The sequence below is a fragment of the Caretta caretta genome, chromosome 9 (genome assembly GCF_965140235.1).
Source record: "Caretta caretta isolate rCarCar2 chromosome 9, rCarCar1.hap1, whole genome shotgun sequence".
NCBI classification, from domain to species: domain Eukaryota; kingdom Metazoa; phylum Chordata; order Testudines; family Cheloniidae; genus Caretta; species Caretta caretta.
In genome coordinates, this window is record NC_134214.1 from 33,571,257 (window position 1) to 33,591,336 (window position 20,080).

At 46.9% G+C, this 20,080-nt stretch overlaps 3 protein-coding genes across 3 annotated transcripts in view; 2 read left to right on the plus strand and 1 right to left on the minus strand.

Moving 5' to 3' along the window:
- Positions 1-12,934, minus strand: part of FBXO36 (F-box protein 36) — a 278,670-nt gene extending 265,736 nt beyond the window's left edge. Inside the window, exon 1 of the mRNA XM_075132212.1 lies at positions 11,999-12,934. Coding sequence (XP_074988313.1) covers positions 11,999-12,578 — 580 coding nt within the window. The 5' untranslated portion in view covers positions 12,579-12,934. The remainder of the gene's footprint in view (positions 1-11,998) is intronic.
- Positions 1-20,080, plus strand: part of DNER (delta/notch like EGF repeat containing) — a 283,977-nt gene that overhangs the window by 9,264 nt on the left and 254,633 nt on the right. The window lies entirely within an intron of this gene.
- LOC142073256 (uncharacterized) lies at positions 12,994-14,826 on the plus strand. The gene is made up of 2 exons (XM_075132640.1): positions 12,994-13,896; positions 14,285-14,826. The coding sequence occupies exons 1-2, from the start codon at positions 13,317-13,319 to the stop codon at positions 14,824-14,826; spliced, it is 1,122 nt and encodes a 373-aa protein (XP_074988741.1). The 5' UTR covers positions 12,994-13,316.

Here is a 20,080-nt window from a genome sequence, read left to right on the forward strand (position 1 = left end):
TCAATGTTCTATCTCCCTAACTACTGTACTTGTCAATTTACATTGTACATATATAATATAAAAATTGAAAAAAGTACCCTATGGTGGGAAAGTCCTATCATATAGCTCTCCAACATGAACAAGATTAAGCATAACGATAAATTATATTACTAAAAGAAAATTTGTATGAGATATACGACTTGAACAAGCTATACCATAACAGTATAGGAGCATAGAAAATGCAAATCATGTCAAAGTCTATGTCACACTGACTAGAGTGGCTCATGACTGTGAATGCCTACCTCAGTGCAGACTGTCAAAAACAGGGCCAATACCCCAAACTGGTGGTGTGTTGTATAATTAGATTTCACCAAGCTAGCAACAAATGTGAACTCCTGTATCACTATACCAGTTTTACCTCATATACAGTCCCCTTATATCCTCCAATCTGTCTTGCCACCCAGACAAACTGGACTTAGCGGTCAGTGGTCACTTACACAAAAAATCACACCAAATTCGGGTTGCTCTCAGTCCCAAGAAATCAGTCACTTACCTCAGATCAATTGGTACCTTAGAATTTACACTAAAGACAAGTCTTGTAGCCAGTCCTGTAATAAACTACCTAAAGGTTTTTTATTCCTTTTCCTAGTTAATAGAGTTATTTACAAGGTAAAGCAAGCAAACATATGCACACAAGTTATCTAAATCCTAAGAATGACAGAGTTGGAGTGATATGTCAATTCTAAGTGTCTTTCAGGGAGGACCCAGGAAGCAGCCCCGGGGGGATCTCTGGCTTCAGTTTAGAGTCTCTGGCCTTGTCAGAGTTCATACAGCCGAAAAGATGGATATTTTTCAAGTGACCTTGTTTTATTTCCTTCATTCAGCTTCCAAGTCCACAGGATAAGCTTTCTTGCACATAGCATTTCCAAAGTGTGATAGGGCCATTAACTATTCCTTGGTATCGCAATATTCTTTGATGGCCCTTCTGATTTTGATAGTCCTTCACGATGGGTGAGAGGGGGATGATTCCTGTGCCTGAGTTCACAAGCAAACATTTTCAAAGTCGTTATAAAGCAAAATTTACCTATTTTCTTATGGCATGGAATACGGACATTACAAGTGAGATGAATGCATGCAGCAATTTACAAGCATTTCAGAGAGTCTAAACACGAAATACATTCTTATAAGACTAATATCTATTTTGAGCAAAACTAACATACCGGTGAACTGGTCTGGTCTCCAGCTATGAGTTTGTTAGTTCTTAACTTATGTCTGCAGTCTGGGCAAGAGCTGTGTACATTAGGAAAAGTAATGCCTCCTTTGATACAAAGTTCTTTGAATCCATTTCTTCCACAGGTCAAGTGCAGTCTTTTATCCAGAAACACTCTTGCACCTAAAAGGTACCCATGCTCTACATGTGGCTCATATTTTTCTTTCGCTCTCCCTTACCGTAATAAATGTCTTCTGATGTAAAAGAAAAACAGGACTGTTAGCCTGAAGGAATAGCTGTGAGCTCTGTGGAAAACAAGTCTGTTGTTGAAAGTTCAAGACTAGGATTCTGTTCTTGGCTTTGCCTCTGACTTGGTGTGGGATACTGAGCAAGTCACTTTACTTACTGTGTCGCGCTATTCCCACTTACACATGGGGAAAAAACCCTATCCTTATAGGAGTGTTGTGAGAACTAATTCCTTAATGTTTGTAAAGAGCTTCAAGAAACTTGGAAGAAACTATGAAGGTAAATTTTATTCATTACTTTGAATTGCAAGATTTTGAATTTCCAGAGTTTCTGATATCAGTAATTGCCATTTCTAGTGTATTGTGGTAAAGAATACCTGGGCCAACTGCACAATATAACCAAATTGATCTTAGAGGAAGTTAAATTACTAATCTCCAGTTTCTTCATAACGTATCGCAAAAATAATTTAACTTCATCTGTTTTCATTCCACTTGTACATTAAACAATTTGAATACTTCATAGTGCTGGTTGTTAGGTGCAGCAGGGGTCTGAGATACAGTTTGATTCTCAGGTGTTTGCTGCTGTTTGGTCAGCGCCTCAGTTGCCAACATCAGGTTGTGATCTCAGTCTGTTGAGGAATAGGCATAGCTCCAGCAGGTGCTTTGTGGGTGACCATTACTGACCTATCTGTTTCCCTCTGTGCCCTCCCCGCTCTGGTGTGAAGTTGACCGGATGTTCCCACCCCATCTAAAAGCTGCCTGGGCCAGATTTTGCCAATTTGCTCCTGGATTTGAATGTGTTACAATTCCTGTGGTACTACTCCAGAAGCCCTACACCATGCTGCAAACTGTCACTTGGAGCTATGCTGAGACTCTGGATCTCACCACCATATGGGAGAAGAATTGGTGCAGGAAGCTTTTTGTAGCCAGTCACTGCAATAAAGGTCTGTTTGTGGATGTTGCTAAGCAGATGCCCATGAAGGGCCACAACTGGGATGCCAGCCAGTGCCGGATAAAGAACAGGGATTGCCAGGAAATAATCCCATCAGGCGACATGTAACTGGTTTGTTTTTTGAAGAGCTGGATAGGATTTCACACAATTATACAACTACCAAACACAGGAAGGTTGTGGAGCCTGCTGCCTGGTCCCTTCACCACCCACTTCCCAAGGTCAAACAGCAAGACTCACCAGGGGATGAGCACAAGGAGGCCTGTGAAGAGATCTCCCCAGAAAGCCAGGATATTTTATGCGAGCTTGATTCCTACCTTGCCATAGTTGAGCCCAGTTCCCAGGCAGCAACCCAGTCCTGGGCTGAGAAGGCAGATCCTATGGAGGGAACCTTGGCATGTAGCTATCATTACAATTTTTTGTTGTTGTGCTATGCTGCATTGCTAGCTTCTGTTCCAGGTGCCTGACGGCTGCCACCATTTTAAGAGAATATGAGCCAGGAGCCTTTCTAAGTCTCCAGCCCCTATTTCCCTCCCTCCTTTGGCCCATACTGTCTGATCAGCTCCCTATACACGTTTCCAAAATGGCAGGCAATTGGCCCCTGTTTCTACCAAAGCCCCGACTATTGACTGTTTTAAGGCCCAATATCAACGGCACCTGTCTATCTATATATTTTCCTTTCCATTCCCCTTATCTGTTCCACAGTCCCATTTTCCAGCTCAAAATGGTGGCCAGCAGCATGGCACAGTTGCAGCCTCTGCCTCACCCTTCTCTGGTGGCAGATTCAAGTAATGAAAACATTCATTTCTGCAAAATGCAACAGTTAATTGAGACAGTGGTTACCAGAAAAGAAGTTTGGTTAGGATTCTCAGCCTGCAGGAGACAGATGTGGGCATTGGATGCCCACAAAGACTACAGCGCCCTGTTGAGGTATAAAAACATGCGTTCATGCAGAGAAAGGGCTTTTTACCTTAGGGATAGCAAGGCCTATATAGAGAAAGGCTAGGTACAGTGAATGATTCACGCAATAATTACAGAACCCTATCTGTTTTTCTGAATACTTTAACCATGTTTGCAGGGGAGATAAAGCAGAATCTAACAATAAGAAATTGCTCTATTTTTGTCCAGCCATTATGGGGGATAGCTGCATGGGATTCCCCCGATATAGCTTACAGCTCTCTTGTACTTCTGCGTGAACCATCTTTGTGAAGAACTTCACAGTATATCTTACTGGTCTGTTCTTTGCCTTTCTGAATAAGGTCATTCTTTGCCTCCTAGTCACCCACCTCACTATAATGTTATTTAGAGTCAGGACAGCTTAAGGGGATGTAGAAGGGATTACTATCCAGTTTGACGCCACATGCCCCCCCGCTACCCACTCTGACATCATATAAACACCTCCAAGGTGCAGCAAAATGACAAAACCAAGCTGAGAACAGTCCCCCTCCCCCAAATCTTCAAGGCACAACAGCAAAAGTAAAACAGCATATTTTGCAGACAAAAATCCCAATGCAGCCAGTCCTCCTCCTGCATCGCTTACCAAGTCTGATGTTTCCCCAAGACTGGGAAGAATCTCAGGGAAGTAAAATCAGAAATACATTTAGAAATGCTATCACAATCTTTTTAGAATATGAACAATAACCGCCTGTGTCGTCTTTAATATTCCTGCAACCATGGCACTTGCAGCGGCCATATCTTTAAGGACAGGCCCTTAATCAACAACTGAGTGGCTGGCTAACCTGAGGGGGAGAAAATGGAAAACTTGTGATGAAATATTCACAGACCTCACTGCAGAGTCCCACAAATCCCTGAAAATAGTGGAGAAGTAGAGGCAGTATTTGGAGATGGAGAGGAAAAAAGACGAGATCTCAACAGTTGCCAGGGTAGCACTGACGTGGGAAAAGATAGTATTGAAAAAACAGGGAGATGAATAGACAACTCCTGGAGGCAATACAAAGCCAAAATGCCCCGTTGCAGCATATGTTGCTGTTACAGCAGCTGCTAATGTAGTCCTATAAATCAGCACCCAGCCATGTTGTGCAACCCTGGACAATACAGGCTAATGGGAACAACAGCAACTCCTCCCTATTATGCCCTTGCAGCAGAGCTCCAGAGCAATTCCCTTCACAGGCCCAAGCTCACAGCATTGAGAACAGTTGCACCTGGGAGCCCAGCTCTTTTGAGCCCTTTAACATTTCTGGTTAACTTCAAGCCTTGACACTCAACACCAGAAGGGCCACAAACAGATGAGGCAGAGGCATGATGTATACTCACCTGTGACTTTAAGCTATCCCCTTACCTCCTTGAGTTGTGCACTGCCTTGAACTGTTGCACTTTGATTTTTGTTGTTTTGCTGTTGTTTTAATGAAAGGTATGTTTGTAGTTGTTTAATAATAGAAACCTTGAAAACTTCATTCATGAGGAGTCTACGATGCATTTTACACAGAAAATCATTAAGTACGAAATAATTCATGAGGTTTTACAAAGATATCTAGGCAAAGACACAAGGTAAAATAGGGATTGCCCCAATGTTGTATTTTTACCACCTATAAATAACACAGAACTGCTCACAATCCATTCCCCTTCTCAACCTCCATGGGTTAATATCTAGATGTACAGCTGCACAATTTCAGGCCTGATAGTCAAAATAAGAGCAATAGGCATTACTGATAATATTACCCCAGCTGTTCCCATTTTCTGTTGGATTCTATTCTGTTCAAACAACTGAGCAAGTCTCTGCATTTGAGCCTCCCACCTAGTGTCAAAGCTTTCTTGCTCATTCTTACAAATATTGTGCAAAATAGAACATGCTGCTATAATCTTTGGCTTGTTGTTTTTCTGCAGCTTCCAACCTGTTCTACAAACAGTACCCCCTTCCTTTCAAATGGCCAAGTACACACTCCATTACCATTTTCCAGCTACTGAGGTGGTGGTTAAACAATTCCTGCCTTGTGTCCAAGCAGCCTGTGTACAGATTAATTAAACAGGGAAGCAGAGGATAAGACAGGTCTCCCAGGATAACCAGTGCAATCTCCACATCATTAATGAACACTGGACTGGTTTCCCCCCAGAAACACTTTCTCCATAAAGGTAAATAAAGCTGAGTTCTGAAAGATCCTAGCATTGTGGACCCTTCCAGACCACATGGCATTTATGTCTGTAAAGCTGCCATTGTGGTCAACCAGTACTCAGCACACCTAGGAGAAATACCCATTTCTGTTTATAAAGTCAGAGTCCTGATCAGGGGAAGCAAATAGATACATGGATCCGATTAATTGCCCCAATACAGTTTGGGAACCCCATGCATGCAAAGCCATCAATAATCTCCTGAGTATTACCAAGCTTTATAACTTGGTGCAACAGTACCATTTCCATGGCATTGCAGATCTGCATAACAATGGCCCCAAAAGTCAGTTTTCCACAGTGAATTGTTTGGACCAGTAGCATTTAGGGGTGGCCAGCTTTCTAGATAACAGTGATGATGTGCATCTATGGGAGCCTGGGGCACCTCATATTAGTAGGTTGCTGCTGCAGCTCTGTAGTTAGTTTAGCACATATCTAAAAAAAAAATTGCTTTCCCTATCCTGAAATTCTCTTGACACTGTTGGTTGTCCCAGGTGTTCAGAATGATCCTTTTCCACCTCTTCCACTCTGGTTTCCCGAGACCAGAAATGGCACCGCACAGTTTAAAGCTGTTCCAGAAACTGTTCTTATACTATCAGTTGTTCTGTGTCTTTCTTCTCATCCTTCCTCCACCGCTGAAGCTCCTGCAGCCGCAGAAGAAGCTGCTGCTGCTGCCACATCATCTGCTCGGTGGTGCAATGGATGGAATCCAAAGCCAAGTTCATCTGGCTATAGGTGCTGAAATACAGCCCCAGCAGCCTCTGCATATTCATGGTTGCTAGCATAGCTACAGAGCACTGTTGGGTCCATGCTGGCCAACAGCAATTGAAAATAATGTTAGTCCACCCAGAAAGGAAGTATGGGTTGGAGACAGCAGAGACATGGGACGACTTAAAAAAAAAATTTGAACCTGCCTGGTGTTTGCCGTGCATAGTGAGAAAAATTCCAGAATGTGCACTGCTTGGCAGCAAAGCAAAGGACCATGGGATGTCTTCCAAGAACTAGTACACAGCAAACTGCTGCTGTGTTTGCATGCTGTGCAAATTGAAAGATCGCACAGGCATCTTAATGCAGCTTGAGTATTGTATGTTACCTTATGTGCATCAAAAAGATATAGATTACCCCCCGACCAGACAAGCTCTTTGTTAAAAATAATGGAAATGCACAAATGACCTTTATTTAGGCTTTTTTTGATGGCCTTAGAACGTGCTATTTCCTAATCTTGCTGGTTCCGGGATGTAACTTTAAAGCAGTATATAGATGTAACTAGTCTAGTTACTTGTTTAATAAGTCATCTCATTATCTAGGATACTGAAGTTTCCTTTTTTCTATGCTACATTTGGAAATCAGTAGTGTTTTCTTAACCATTTAAAATCATTAGGCCTTACGATTCTTTGGATGCCTTGTTTAATACTGAATTTTTCCTTTATTTGTTTTCTTTATGTCAATAAACATTTTAAGCTTCCTATAACCTGCATTTTCACAACATATACCTATAAAATAACTATATGGATAGATGCAACTGTGGAATAAAGCAGCACTTCAACAATTAAGTAATCTAGCAATTCATTCAGTTGGCAAGGTAGACAAAGGCCAGTAGCCTTCTGATTAATTTAGTTTTGTAACGTTCTTTTCCACTGGAAGTGCACATAATAGCTCAGTAATAATTTTTTTTTTAGAGTTTTATAGTGATGGTATGTTTATGAATAAGATCAATATGAGTGAATTAGATAAGACCAAGAGGATTGACTTGGACTGTGAAAATAGGGTGATTTTGAGTTATGGCTTCCAGTGATTTCAGAGACTTTGCTGTAAGGGTATGTCTACACTACGGAATAAGGTCGAATTTATAGAAGTCGGTTTTTTAGAAATCGGTTTTATAAATTCGAGTGTGTGTGTCCCCACAGTAAATGCTCTAAGTGCATTAAGTGCATTAACTCGGCGGAGCGCTTCCACAGTACCGAGGCAAGCGTCGACTTCCGGAGCGTTGCACTGTGGGTAGCTATCCCACAGTTCCCGCAGTCTCCGCTGCCCATTGGAATTCTGGGTTGAGATCCCAATGCCTGATGGGGCTAAAACATTGTCGCGGGTGGTTCTGGGTACATATCGTCAGCCTCCCGTTCCCTCCCTCCCCCCGTGAAAGCAAGGGCAGACAATCATTTCGCGCCTTTTTTCCTGAGTTACCTGTGCAGACGCCATACCATGGCAAGCATGGAGCCCGCTCAGGTAACCGTCACCCTATGTCTCCTGGGTGCTGGCAGACGCGGTACGGCATTGCTACACAGTAGCAGCAACCCCTTGCCTTGTGGCAGCAGACGGTACAGTACGACTGGTAGCCGTCATCGTCATGTCTGAGGTGCTCCTGGTCGCCTCTGTGAGGTCGATCAGGAGCGCCTGGGCAGACATGGGCACAGGGACTAAATTTGGAGTGACTTGACCAGGTCATTCTCTTTAGTCCTGCAGTCAGTCCTATTGAACCGTCTTATGGTGAGCGGGCAGGCGATACGGACTGCTAGCAGTCGTGCTGTACCATCTTCTGCCGAGCAGTCATGAGATGTGGATGGCATGCAGTCCGTCTGCTGCCAGCCAAAGATGTAAAAGATAGATGGAGTGGGTCAAAACAAGAAATAGACCAGATTTGTTTTGTACTCATTTGCTTCCCCCCCCTCCCCTGTCTAGGGGACTCATTCTTCTAGATCACACTGCAGTCAAGATGCAGCGAGGTAAATCTAGCCATGTATCAATCAGAGGCCAGGCTAACCTTCTTGCTCCAATAAGGACAATAACTTAGGTGCACCATTTCTTATTGGAACCCTCTGTGAAGTCCTGCCTGAAATACTCCTTGATGTAAAGCCACCCCCTTTGTTGATTTTAGCTCCCTGAAGCCAACCCTGTAAGCGCCCCTCCCAGCGTCAGAGCAATGGCAAACAATCGGGCATCTGAGAGTGCTGTCCAGAGCAGTCACAATGGAGCGCTCTGATGGGGCTAAAACATTGTCGCGGGTGGTTCTGGGTACGTGTCGTCAGGCCCCCGTTCCCTCCCTCCCTCCGTGAAAGCAAGGGCAGACAATCATTTCGCGCCTTTTTTCCTGAGTTACCTGTGCAGACGCCATACCACAGCAAGCATGGAGCCCGCTCAGGTAACCGTCACCCTATGTCTCCTGGGTGCTGGCAGACGCGGTACGGCTTTGCTGCACAGTAGCAGCAACCCCTTGCCTTCTGGCAGCAGACGGTGCAATACGATTGGTAGTCGTCCTCATCGTGTCCGAGGTGCTCCTGGCCGCGTCGGCTGGGAGCGCCTGGGCAGACATGGGCGCAGGGACTAAATTTGGAGTGACTTGACCAGGTCATTCTCTTTAGTCCTGCAGTCAGTCCTATTGAACCGTCTTATGGTGAGCAGGCAGGCGATACGGACTGCTAGCAGTCGTACTGTACCATCTTCTGCCAGGCAGGCAAGAGATGAGGATTGCTAGCAGTCGTATTGCACCATCTTCTGCCAGGCAGGCAAGAGATGGGGATGGCTAGCAGGCGTACTGTACCATCTTCTGCCAAGCAGCCATGAGATGTGGATGGCATGCAGTCCTTCTGCACCGTCTGCTGCCAGCCAAAGATGTAAAAGATAGATGGAGTGGGTCAAAACAAGAAATAGACCAGATTTGTTTTGTACTCATTTGCCTCCTCCCCTGTCTAGGGGACTCATTCCTCTAGGTCACACTGCAGTCACTCACAGAGAAGGTGCAGCGAGGTAAATCTAGCCATGTATCAATCAGAGGCCAGGCTAACCTCCTTGTTCCAATAACAACGATAACTTAGGTGCACCATTTCTTATTGGAACCCTCCGTGCAGTCCTGCCTGAAATACTCCTTGATGTACAGGCACCCCCTTTGTTGATTTTAGCTCCCTGAAGCCAACCCTGTAAGCCGTGTCGTCAGTCGCCCCTCCCTCCGTCAGAGCAACGGCAGACAATCGTTCCGCGCCTTTTTTCTGTGCGGACGCCATACCAAGGCAAGCATGGAGCCCGCTCAGCTCACTTTGGCAATTAGGAGCACATTAACCACCACACGCATTATTCAGCAGTATATGCAGCACCAGAACATGGCAACGCGATACCGGGCGAGGAGGCGACGTCAGCGCGGTCCCGTGAGTGATCAGGACATGGACACAGATTTCTCTGAAAGCATGGGCCCTGACAATGCATGCATCATGGTGCTAATGGGGCAGGTTCATGCTGTGGAACGCCGATTCTGGGCTCGGGAAACAAGCACAGACTGGTGGGACCGCATAGTGTTGCAGGTCTGGGACGATTCCCAGTGGCTACGAAACTTTCGCATGCGTAAGGGCACTTTCATGGAACTTTGTGACTTGCTTTCCCCTGTCCTGAAGCGCATGAATACCAAGATGAGAGCAGCCCTCACAGTTGAGAAGCGAGTGGCGATAGCCCTGTGGAAGCTTGCAACGCCAGACAGCTACCGGTCAGTTGGGAATCAATTTGGAGTGGGCAAATCTACTGTGGGGGCTGCTGTGATGCAAGTAGCCCACGCAATCAAAGATCTGCTGATATCAAGGGTAGTGACCCTGGGAAATGTGCAGGTCATAGTGGATGGCTTTGCTGCAATGGGATTCCCTAACTGTGGTGGGGCTATAGATGGAACCCATATCCCTATCTTGGCACCGGAGCACCAAGCCGCCGAGTACATAAACCGCAAGGGGTACTTTTCAATAGTGCTGCAAGCTCTGGTGGATCACAAGGGACGTTTCACCAACATCAACGTGGGATGGCCGGGAAAGGTGCATGATGCTCGCATCTTCAGGAACTCTGGTCTGTTTCAAAAGCTGCAGGAAGGGACTTTATTCCCAGACCAGAAAATAACTGTTGGGGATGTTGAAATGCCTATATGTATCCTTGGGGACCCAGCCTACCCCTTAATGCCATGGCTCATGAAGCCGTACACAGGCAGCCTGGACAGTGGTCAGGAGCTGTTCAACTACAGGCTGAGCAAGTGCAGAATGGTGGTAGAATGTGCATTTGGACGTTTAAAGGCGCGCTGGCGCAGTTTATTGACTCGCTTAGACCTCAGCGAAACCAATATTCCCACTGTTATTACTGCTTGCTGTGTGCTCCACAATATCTGTGAGAGTAAGGGGGAGACGTTTATGGCGGGGTGGGAGGTTGAGGCAAATCGCCTGGCTGCTGGTTACGCGCAGCCAGACACCAGGGCGGTTAGAAGAGCACAGGAGGGCGCGGTACGCATCAGAGAAGCTTTGAAAAACAGTTTCATGACTGGCCAGGCTACGGTGTAAAAGTTCTGTTTGTTTCTCCTTGATGAACCCCCCCGCCCCTTGGTTCACTCTACTTCCCTGTAAGCTAACCACCCTCCCCTCCTCCCTTTAATCATTGCTTGCAGAGCCAATAAAGTCATTGCTGCTTCACAGTCATGCATTCGTTATTCATTCATCACACAAATAGGGGGATGACTACCAAGGTATCCCAGGAGGGGTGGTGGAGGAGGGAAGGAAAATGCCACACAGCACTTTAAGCACAGCACTTTAAAAGTTTACAACTTTAAAATTTATTGAATGACAGCCTTCTTTTTTTTGGGCAATCCTCTGTGGGGGAGTGGCTGGTTGGCCGGAGGCCTCCCCACCGTGTTCTTGGGCGTCTGGGTGTGGAGGCTATGGAACTTGGGGAGGAGGGCGGTTGGTTACAGAGGGGCTGCAGTGGCAGTCTGTGCTCCAGCTGCCTTTGCTGCAGCTCAACCATACACTGGAGCATACTGGTTTGGTCCTGCAGCAGCCTCAGCATTGAATCCTGCCTCCTCTCATCACGCTGCCGCCACCTTTGAGCTTCAGCCCTGTCTTCAGCCCGCCACTTACTCTCTTCAGCCCGCCACTTACTCTCTTCAGCCCTCCACCTCTCCTCCCGGTCATTTTGTGCTTTCCTGCACTCTGACATTATTTGCCTCCACGCATTCGTCTGTGCTCTGTCAGTGTGGGAGGACAGCATGAGCTCGGAGAACATTTCATCGCGAGTGCGTTTTTTTTTCTTTCTAAGCTTCACTAGCCTCTGGGAAGGAGAAGATCCTGTGATCATTGAAACACATGCAGCTGGTGGAGAAAAAAAAAGGGACAGCGGTATTTAAAAAGACACATTTTATAAAACAGTGGCTACACTCTTTCAGGGTAAACCTTGAAAGTTAACATTACATACATAGCACATGTGCTTTCGTTACAAGGTCGCATTTTGCCTCCTCCCACCGCGTGAACGGATTTTGGTTGAATGCCAGCAAACATACACTGCAATGCTTTGTTCTACAGTGATTCCCCAGTACGTGTTGCTGGCCTGGAGTGGTAAAGTGTCCTACCATGAAGGACGAAATAAGGCTGCCCTCCCCAGAAACCTTTTGCAAAGGCAGAACCGCAAATGCCAGGGCAAAGTAATCCTTTCACATGCTTGCTTTTAAACCATGTATAGCATTTTAAAAGGTACACTCACCAGAGGTCCCTTCTCCGCCTGCTGAGTCCAGGAGGCAGCCTTGGGTGGGTTCGGGGGGTACTGGCTCCAGGTCTAGGGTGAGAAACAGTTCCTGGCTGTCGGGAAAACCGGTTTCTCCGCTTGCTTGCTGTGAGCTATCTACAACCTCCTCCTCATCATCTTCTTCGTCCCCAAAACCTACTTCTGTATTGCCTCCATCTCCATTGAAGGAGTCAAACAACACGGCTGGGGTAGTGGTGGCTGAACCCCCTAAAATGGCATGCAGCTCATCATAGAAGCGGCATGTTTGGGGCTCTGACCCAGAGCGGCCGTTCGCCTCTCTGGTTTTCTGGTAGGCTTGCCTCAGCTCCTTCAGTTTCACGCGGCACTGCTTCGGGTCCCTGTTATGGCCTCTGTCCTTCATGCCCTGGGAGATTTTCAGAAAGGTTTTGGCATTTTGAAAACTGGAACGGAGTTCTGATAGCACAGATTCCTCTCCCCAAACAGCGATCAGATCCCGTACCTCCCGTTCAGTCCATGCTGGAGCTCTTTTGCGATTCTGGGACTCCATCATGGTCACCTCTGCTGATGAGCTCTGCATGGTCACCTGCAGCTTGCCACGCTGGCCAAACAGGAAATGAGATTCAAAAGTTCGCGGTTCTTTTCCTGTCTACCTGGCCAGTGCATCTGAGTTGAGAGCGCTGTCCAGAGCGGTCAGAATGGAGCACTCTGGGATAGCTCCCGGAGGCCAATACCATCGAATTGTGTCCACAGTACCCCAAATTCGAGCCGGCAACGTCGATTTAAGCGCTAATCCACTTGTCAGGGGTGGAGTAAGGAAATCGATTTTAAGAGCCCTTTAAGTCGAAATAAAGGGCTTCATTGTGTGGACGGGTGCAGGTTTAAATCGATTTAACGCTGCTAAATTCGATCTAAAGTCCTAGTGTAGACCAGGGCTAAGTATCTGATGTATTGGTCACTAGGCCCTGGTCTACACTAGGACTTTAGATCGAATTTAGCAGCGTTAAATCGATTTAAACCTGCACCCGTCCACACAATGAAGCCCTTTATTTCGACTTAAAGGGCTCTTAAAATCGATTTCCTTACTCCACCCCCGACAAGTGGATTAGCGCTTAAATCGACGTTGCCGGCTCGAATTTGGGGTACTGTGGACACAATTCGATGGTATTGGCCTCCGGGAGCTATCCCAGAGTGCTCCATTCTGACCGCTCTGGACAGCGCTCTCAACTCAGATGCACTGGCCAGGTAGACAGGAAAAGAACCGCGAACTTTTGAATCTCATTTCCTGTTTGGCCAGCGTGGCAAGCTGCAGGTGACCATGCAGAGCTCATCAGCAGAGGTGACCATGATGGAGTCCCAGAATCGCAAAAGAGCTCCAGCATGGACTGAACGGGAGGTACGGGATCTGATCGCTGTTTGGGGAGAGGAATCTGTGCTATCAGAACTCCGTTCCAGTTTTCGAAATGCCAAAACCTTTCTGAAAATCTCCCAGGGCATGAAGGACAGAGGCCATAACAGGGACCCGAAGCAGTGCCGCGTGAAACTGAAGGAGCTGAGGCAAGCCTACCAGAAAACCAGAGAGGCGAACGGCCGCTCTGGGTCAGAGCCCCAAACATGCCGCTTCTATGATGAGCTGCATGCCATTTTAGGGGGTTCAGCCACCACTACCCCAGCCGTGTTGTTTGACTCCTTCAATGGAGATGGAGGCAATACAGAAGTAGGTTTTGGGGACGAAGAAGATGATGAGGAGGAGGTTGTAGATAGCTCACAGCAAGCAAGCGGAGAAACCGGTTTTCCCGACAGCCAGGAACTGTTTCTCACCCTAGACCTGGAGCCAGTACCCCCCGAACCCACCCAAGGCTGCCTCCTGGACTCAGCAGGCGGAGAAGGGACCTCTGGTGAGTGTACCTTTTAAAATGCTATACATGGTTTAAAAGCAAGCATGTGAAAGGATTACTTTGCCCTGGCATTTGCGGTTCTGCCTTTGCAAAAGGTTTCTGGGGAGGGCAGCCTTATTTCGTCCTTCATGGTAGGACACTTTACCACTCCAGGCCAGCAACACGTACTGGGGAATCACTGTAGAACAAAGCATTGCAGTGTATGTTTGCTGGCATTCAACCAAAATCCGTTCACGCGGTGGGAGGAGGCAAAATGCGACCTTGTAACGAAAGCACATGTGCTATGTATGTAATGTTAACTTTCAAGGTTTACCCTGAAAGAGTGTAGCCACTGTTTTATAAAATGTGTCTTTTTAAATACCGCTGTCCCTTTTTTTTTCTCCACCAGCTGCATGTGTTTCAATGATCACAGGATCTTCTCCTTCCCAGAGGCTAGTGAAGCTTAGAAAGAAAAAAAAACGCACTCGCGATGAAATGTTCTCCGAGCTCATGCTGTCCTCCCACACTGACAGAGCACAGACGAATGCGTGGAGGCAAATAATGTCAGAGTGCAGGAAAGCACAAAATGACCGGGAGGAGAGGTGGAGGGCTGAAGAGAGTAAGTGGCGGGCTGAAGAGAGTAAGTGGCGGGCTGAAGACAGGGCTGAAGCTCAAAGGTGGCGGCAGCGTGATGAGAGGAGGCAGGATTCAATGCTGAGGCTGCTGCAGGACCAAACCAGTATGCTCCAGTGTATGGTTGAGCTGCAGCAAAGGCAGCTGGAGCACAGACTGCCACTGCAGCCCCTCTGTAACCAACCGCCCTCCTCCCCAAGTTCCATAGCCTCCACACCCAGACGCCCAAGAACACGGTGGGGAGGCCTCCGGCCAACCAGCCACTCCCCCACAGAGGATTGCCCAAAAAAAAGAAGGCTGTCATTCAATAAATTTTAAAGTTGTAAACTTTTAAAGTGCTGTGCTTAAAGTGCTGTGTGGCATTTTCCTTCCCTCCTCCACCACCCCTCCTGGGATACCTTGGTAGTCATCCCCCTATTTGTGTGATGAATGAATAACGAATGCATGACTGTGAAGCAGCAATGACTTTATTGGCTCTGCAAGCAATGATTAAAGGGAGGAGGGGAGGGTGGTTAGCTTACAGGGAAGTAGAGTGAACCAAGGGGCGGGGGGGTTCATCAAGGAGAAACAAACAGAACTTTTACACCGTAGCCTGGCCAGTCATGAAACTGTTTTTCAAAGCTTCTCTGATGCGTACCGCGCCCTCCTGTGCTCTTCTAACCGCCCTGGTGTCTGGCTGCGCGTAACCAGCAGCCAGGCGATTTGCCTCAACCTCCCACCCCGCCATAAACGTCTCCCCCTTACTCTCACAGATATTGTGGAGCACACAGCAAGCAGTAATAACAGTGGGAATATTGGTTTCGCTGAGGTCTAAGCGAGTCAATAAACTGCGCCAGCGCGCCTTTAAACGTCCAAATGCACATTCTACCACCATTCTGCACTTGCTCAGCCTGTAGTTGAACAGCTCCTGACCACTGTCCAGGCTGCCTGTGTACGGCTTCATGAGCCATGGCATTAAGGGGTAGGCTGGGTCCCCAAGGATACATATAGGCATTTCAACATCCCCAACAGTTATTTTCTGGTCTGGGAATAAAGTCCCTTCCTGCAGCTTTTGAAACAGACCAGAGTTCCTGAAGATGCGAGCATCATGCACCTTTCCCGGCCATCCCACGTTGATGTTGGTGAAACGTCCCTTGTGATCCACCAGAGCTTGCAGCACTATTGAAAAGTACCCCTTGCGGTTTATGTACTCGGCGGCTTGGTGCTCCGGTGCCAAGATAGGGATATGGGTTCCATCTATAGCCCCACCACAGTTAGGGAATCCCATTGCAGCAAAGCCATCCACTATGACCTGCACATTTCCCAGGGTCACTACCCTTGATATCAGCAGATCTTTGATTGCGTGGGCTACTTGCATCACAGCAGCCCCCACAGTAGATTTGCCCACTCCAAATTGATTCCCAACTGACCGGTAGCTGTCTGGCGTTGCAAGCTTCCACAGGGCTATCGCCACTCGCTTCTCAACTGTGAGGGCTGCTCTCATCTTGGTATTCATGCGCTTCAGGACAGGGGAAAGCAAGTCACAAAGTTCCATGAAAGTGCCCTTACGCATGCGAAAGTTTCGTAGCCACTGGGAATCGTCCCAGACCTGCAACACTATGCGGTCCCACCAGTCTGTGCTTGTTTCCCGAGCCCAGAATCGGCGTTCCACAGCATGAACCTGCCCCATTAGCACCATGATGCATGCATTGTCAGGGCCCATGCTTTCAGAGAAATCTGTGTCCATGTCCTGATCACTCACGGGACCGCGCTGACGTCGCCTCCTCGCCCGGTATCGCGTTGCCATGTTCTGGTGCTGCATATACTGCTGAATAATGCGTGTGGTGGTTAATGTGCTCCTAATTGCCAAAGTGAGCTGAGCGGGCTCCATGCTTGCCTTGGTATGGCGTCCGCACAGAAAAAAGGCGCGGAACGATTGTCTGCCGTTGCTCTGACGGAGGGAGGGGCGACTGACGACACGGCTTACAGGGTTGGCTTCAGGGAGCTAAAATCAACAAAGGGGGTGCCTGTACATCAAGGAGTATTTCAGGCAGGACTGCACGGAGGGTTCCAATAAGAAATGGTGCACCTAAGTTATCGTTGTTATTGGAACAAGGAGGTTAGCCTGGCCTCTGATTGATACATGGCTAGATTTACCTCGCTGCACCTTCTCTGTGAGTGACTGCAGTGTGACCTAGAGGAATGAGTCCCCTAGACAGGGGAGGAGGCAAATGAGTACAAAACAAATCTGGTCTATTTCTTGTTTTGACCCACTCCATCTATCTTTTACATCTTTGGCTGGCAGCAGACGGTGCAGAAGGACTGCATGCCATCCACATCTCATGGCTGCTTGGCAGAAGATGGTACAGTACGCCTGCTAGCCATCCCCATCTCTTGCCTGCCTGGCAGAAGATGGTGCAATACGACTGCTAGCAATCCTCATCTCTTGCCTGCCTGGCAGAAGATGGTACAGTACGACTGCTAGCAGTCCGTATCGCCTGCCTGCTCACCATAAGACGGTTCAATAGGACTGACTGCAGGACTAAAGAGAATGACCTGGTCAAGTCACTCCAAATTTAGTCCCTGCGCCCATGTCTGCCCAGGCGCTCCCAGCCGACGCGGCCAGGAGCACCTCGGACACGATGAGGACGACTACCAATCGTATTGCACCGTCTGCTGCCAGAAGGCAAGGGGTTGCTGCTACTGTGCAGCAAAGCCGTACCGCGTCTGCCAGCACCCAGGAGACATAGGGTGACGGTTACCTGAGCGGGCTCCATGCTTGCTGTGGTATGGCGTCTGCACAGGTAACTCAGGAAAAAAGGCGCGAAATGATTGTCTGCCCTTGCTTTCACGGAGGGAGGGAGGGAACGGGGGCCTGACGACACGTACCCAGAACCACCCGCGACAATGTTTTAGCCCCATCAGAGCGCTCCATTGTGACTGCTCTGGACAGCACTCTCAGATGCCCGATTGTTTGCCATTGCTCTGATGCTGGGAGGGGCGCTTACAGGGTTGGCTTCAGGGAGCTAAAATCAACAAAGGGGGTGGCTTTACATCAAGGAGTATTTCAGGCAGGACTTCACAGAGGGTTCCAATAAGAAATGGTGCACCTAAGTTATTGTCCTTATTGGAGCAAGAAGGTTAGCCTGGCCTCTGATTGATACATGGCTAGATTTACCTCGCTGCATCTTGACTGCAGTGTGATCTAGAAGAATGAGTCCCCTAGACAGGGGAGGGGGGGGAAGCAAATGAGTACAAAACAAATCTGGTCTATTTCTTGTTTTGACCCACTCCATCTATCTTTTACATCTTTGGCTGGCAGCAGACGGACTGCATGCCATCCACATCTCATGACTGCTCGGCAGAAGATGGTACAGCACGACTGCTAGCAGTCCGTATCGCCTGCCCGCTCACCATAAGACGGTTCAATAGGACTGACTGCAGGACTAAAGAGAATGACCTGGTCAAGTCACTCCAAATTTAGTCCCTGTGCCCATGTCTGCCCAGGCGCTCCTGATCGACCTCACAGAGGCGACCAGGAGCACCTCAGACATGACGATGACGGCTACCAGTCGTACTGTACCGTCTGCTGCCACAAGGCAAGGGGTTGCTGCTACTGTGTAGCAATGCCGTACCGCGTCTGCCAGCACCCAGGAGACATAGGGTGACGGTTACCTGAGCGGGCTCCATGCTTGCCATGGTATGGCGTCTGCACAGGTAACTCAGGAAAAAAGGCGCGAAATGATTGTCTGCCCTTGCTTTCACGGGGGGAGGGAGGGAACGGGAGGCTGACGATATGTACCCAGAACCACCCGCGACAATGTTTTAGCCCCATCAGGCATTGGGATCTCAACCCAGAATTCCAATGGGCAGCGGAGACTGCGGGAACTGTGGGATAGCTACCCACAGTGCAACGCTCCGGAAGTCGACGCTTGCCTCGGTACTGTGGAAGCGCTCCGCCGAGTTAATGCACTTAATGCACTTAGAGCATTTACTGTGGGGACACACACACTCGAATTTATAAAACCGATTTCTAAAAAACCGACTTCTATAAATTCGACCTTATTCCGTAGTGTAGACATACCCTTGAGGAACCAAATTGCTATTTTGATTGAGAAGATTGTCAAGCAATTTCAGGAACAAGGCAAGGAGAAACAGAAGGCATGTTCTGTACTTGGAAGCTTTCCTTTATAGTAACAACCCATCTTTTCCGTGTAGATTACTACTACTTGGTCCTTTCTACTGGAAAATTCAGAAGAGCCTAATAAAGATGAAATTCAGAGCTGACAAATGCAAATTGGAAGGAATAATTTGGACCACGTTTGCATATTCTAATGAATTGTATGGACTCTGGAAAAAGATTTCACGTGTCATTGTACGGCTTGTTGAAAACATCTCACTATGCAGTGGTGCTCAAAAAAACCCAAATGATATTATGAATTATAAATAGAACAGAAAGTATTTAAAATATAACACCATTGTATGAATCGATAGCATACTGTCCCCTGAAATTCACTTTTGGTCACCTTCTCTTAAAATGAGTCCAAAGATGGGTGGCAGAAACGGTTGGAGGCTTGTAAGGGATTCCATATAAGGAGAGACTGGAAGGAATGAACAGTCTAGTTTAGAGAGGAGATGAATAAGAGGGTACCTAATAAAGGTGCAAAATAATGAAAGGTAACAAGAAGGCAAATCAAATGTTTTTATTTACCCACTCATAATACAAGGACAATGAAATTGTAAGATGATAAATGGAAAACTGAAAAGGAAATATTTTTTCTTTTAACTTCATGTATAATCAACTTGTGGAATTCACTCCCACAAGACATTACTGAGTCAAAAAGGTTAGCAGGATTCAAGGAAGAACTAGACTTTAATATGGATAATGGGAACATTTGTAGTTTCATCAAATAGGACAGTTTGAAGGAAGAAGAAAAAAAGAGAGAGCGATAACTACATGCTTTAGGACATAATTCACTTGACAGGCCTAGGGAAAATATTGGTGTATTGGCAAGTTTTCCCATAATTGTCTGCTACAAGGTTTCTTGCACCTGCTTCTAAAATATCTGGCAGTGCGTCCTGTCAGAGACAGGACAGTGAAGTATTTGGAACACTGGTGTGATCCATTATGACAATTTTAATGTTCCTCATTTTTCTCATAATTTAGATAATCCAAATGCATATTCTGTACACATTTTTAGAAGACCTAGTTTTAAGACATGAAGTTCTAATTGTTTGATTTAAATTGAGAAAATCTGTAAAACTGTCTGCAGATTGCTCCTGTTATTGTTTAAAGGTGTTGCCACTATGCAGTGAGATGTTCTAATAACTCATATCAATATCATACTCAGCTCAGGAAAACTAGTAAGGAAATTTTACCAAAATGCTATTTGGTGAATATAAAATTTGGTATTTTATTTTTCTTCATTGTTGATAGCCATATATTACCAGTATTTTGGTAAAGGATCCCATACATTCTTTGGCAGATGTCAGACTTTTAAAATGTATTAATTATCTACGTATCAACATGCATGTGTCAACATGCATTGATCTTGAAACCTATTTTTAGGCATGGTCTAGATGAATACTACTG

Excerpts from the sequence above, each read along its gene's own strand:
- LOC142073256 (XM_075132640.1), top strand. The coding sequence starts at position 13,317 with ATGCAGAGCTCATCAGCAGAGGTGACCATGATGGAGTCCCAGAATCGC. Across the intron at positions 13,897-14,284 it reads AGGCGGAGAAGGGACCTCTG|CTGCATGTGTTTCAATGATC; the intron begins GTGAGTGTACCT and ends TTTCTCCACCAG.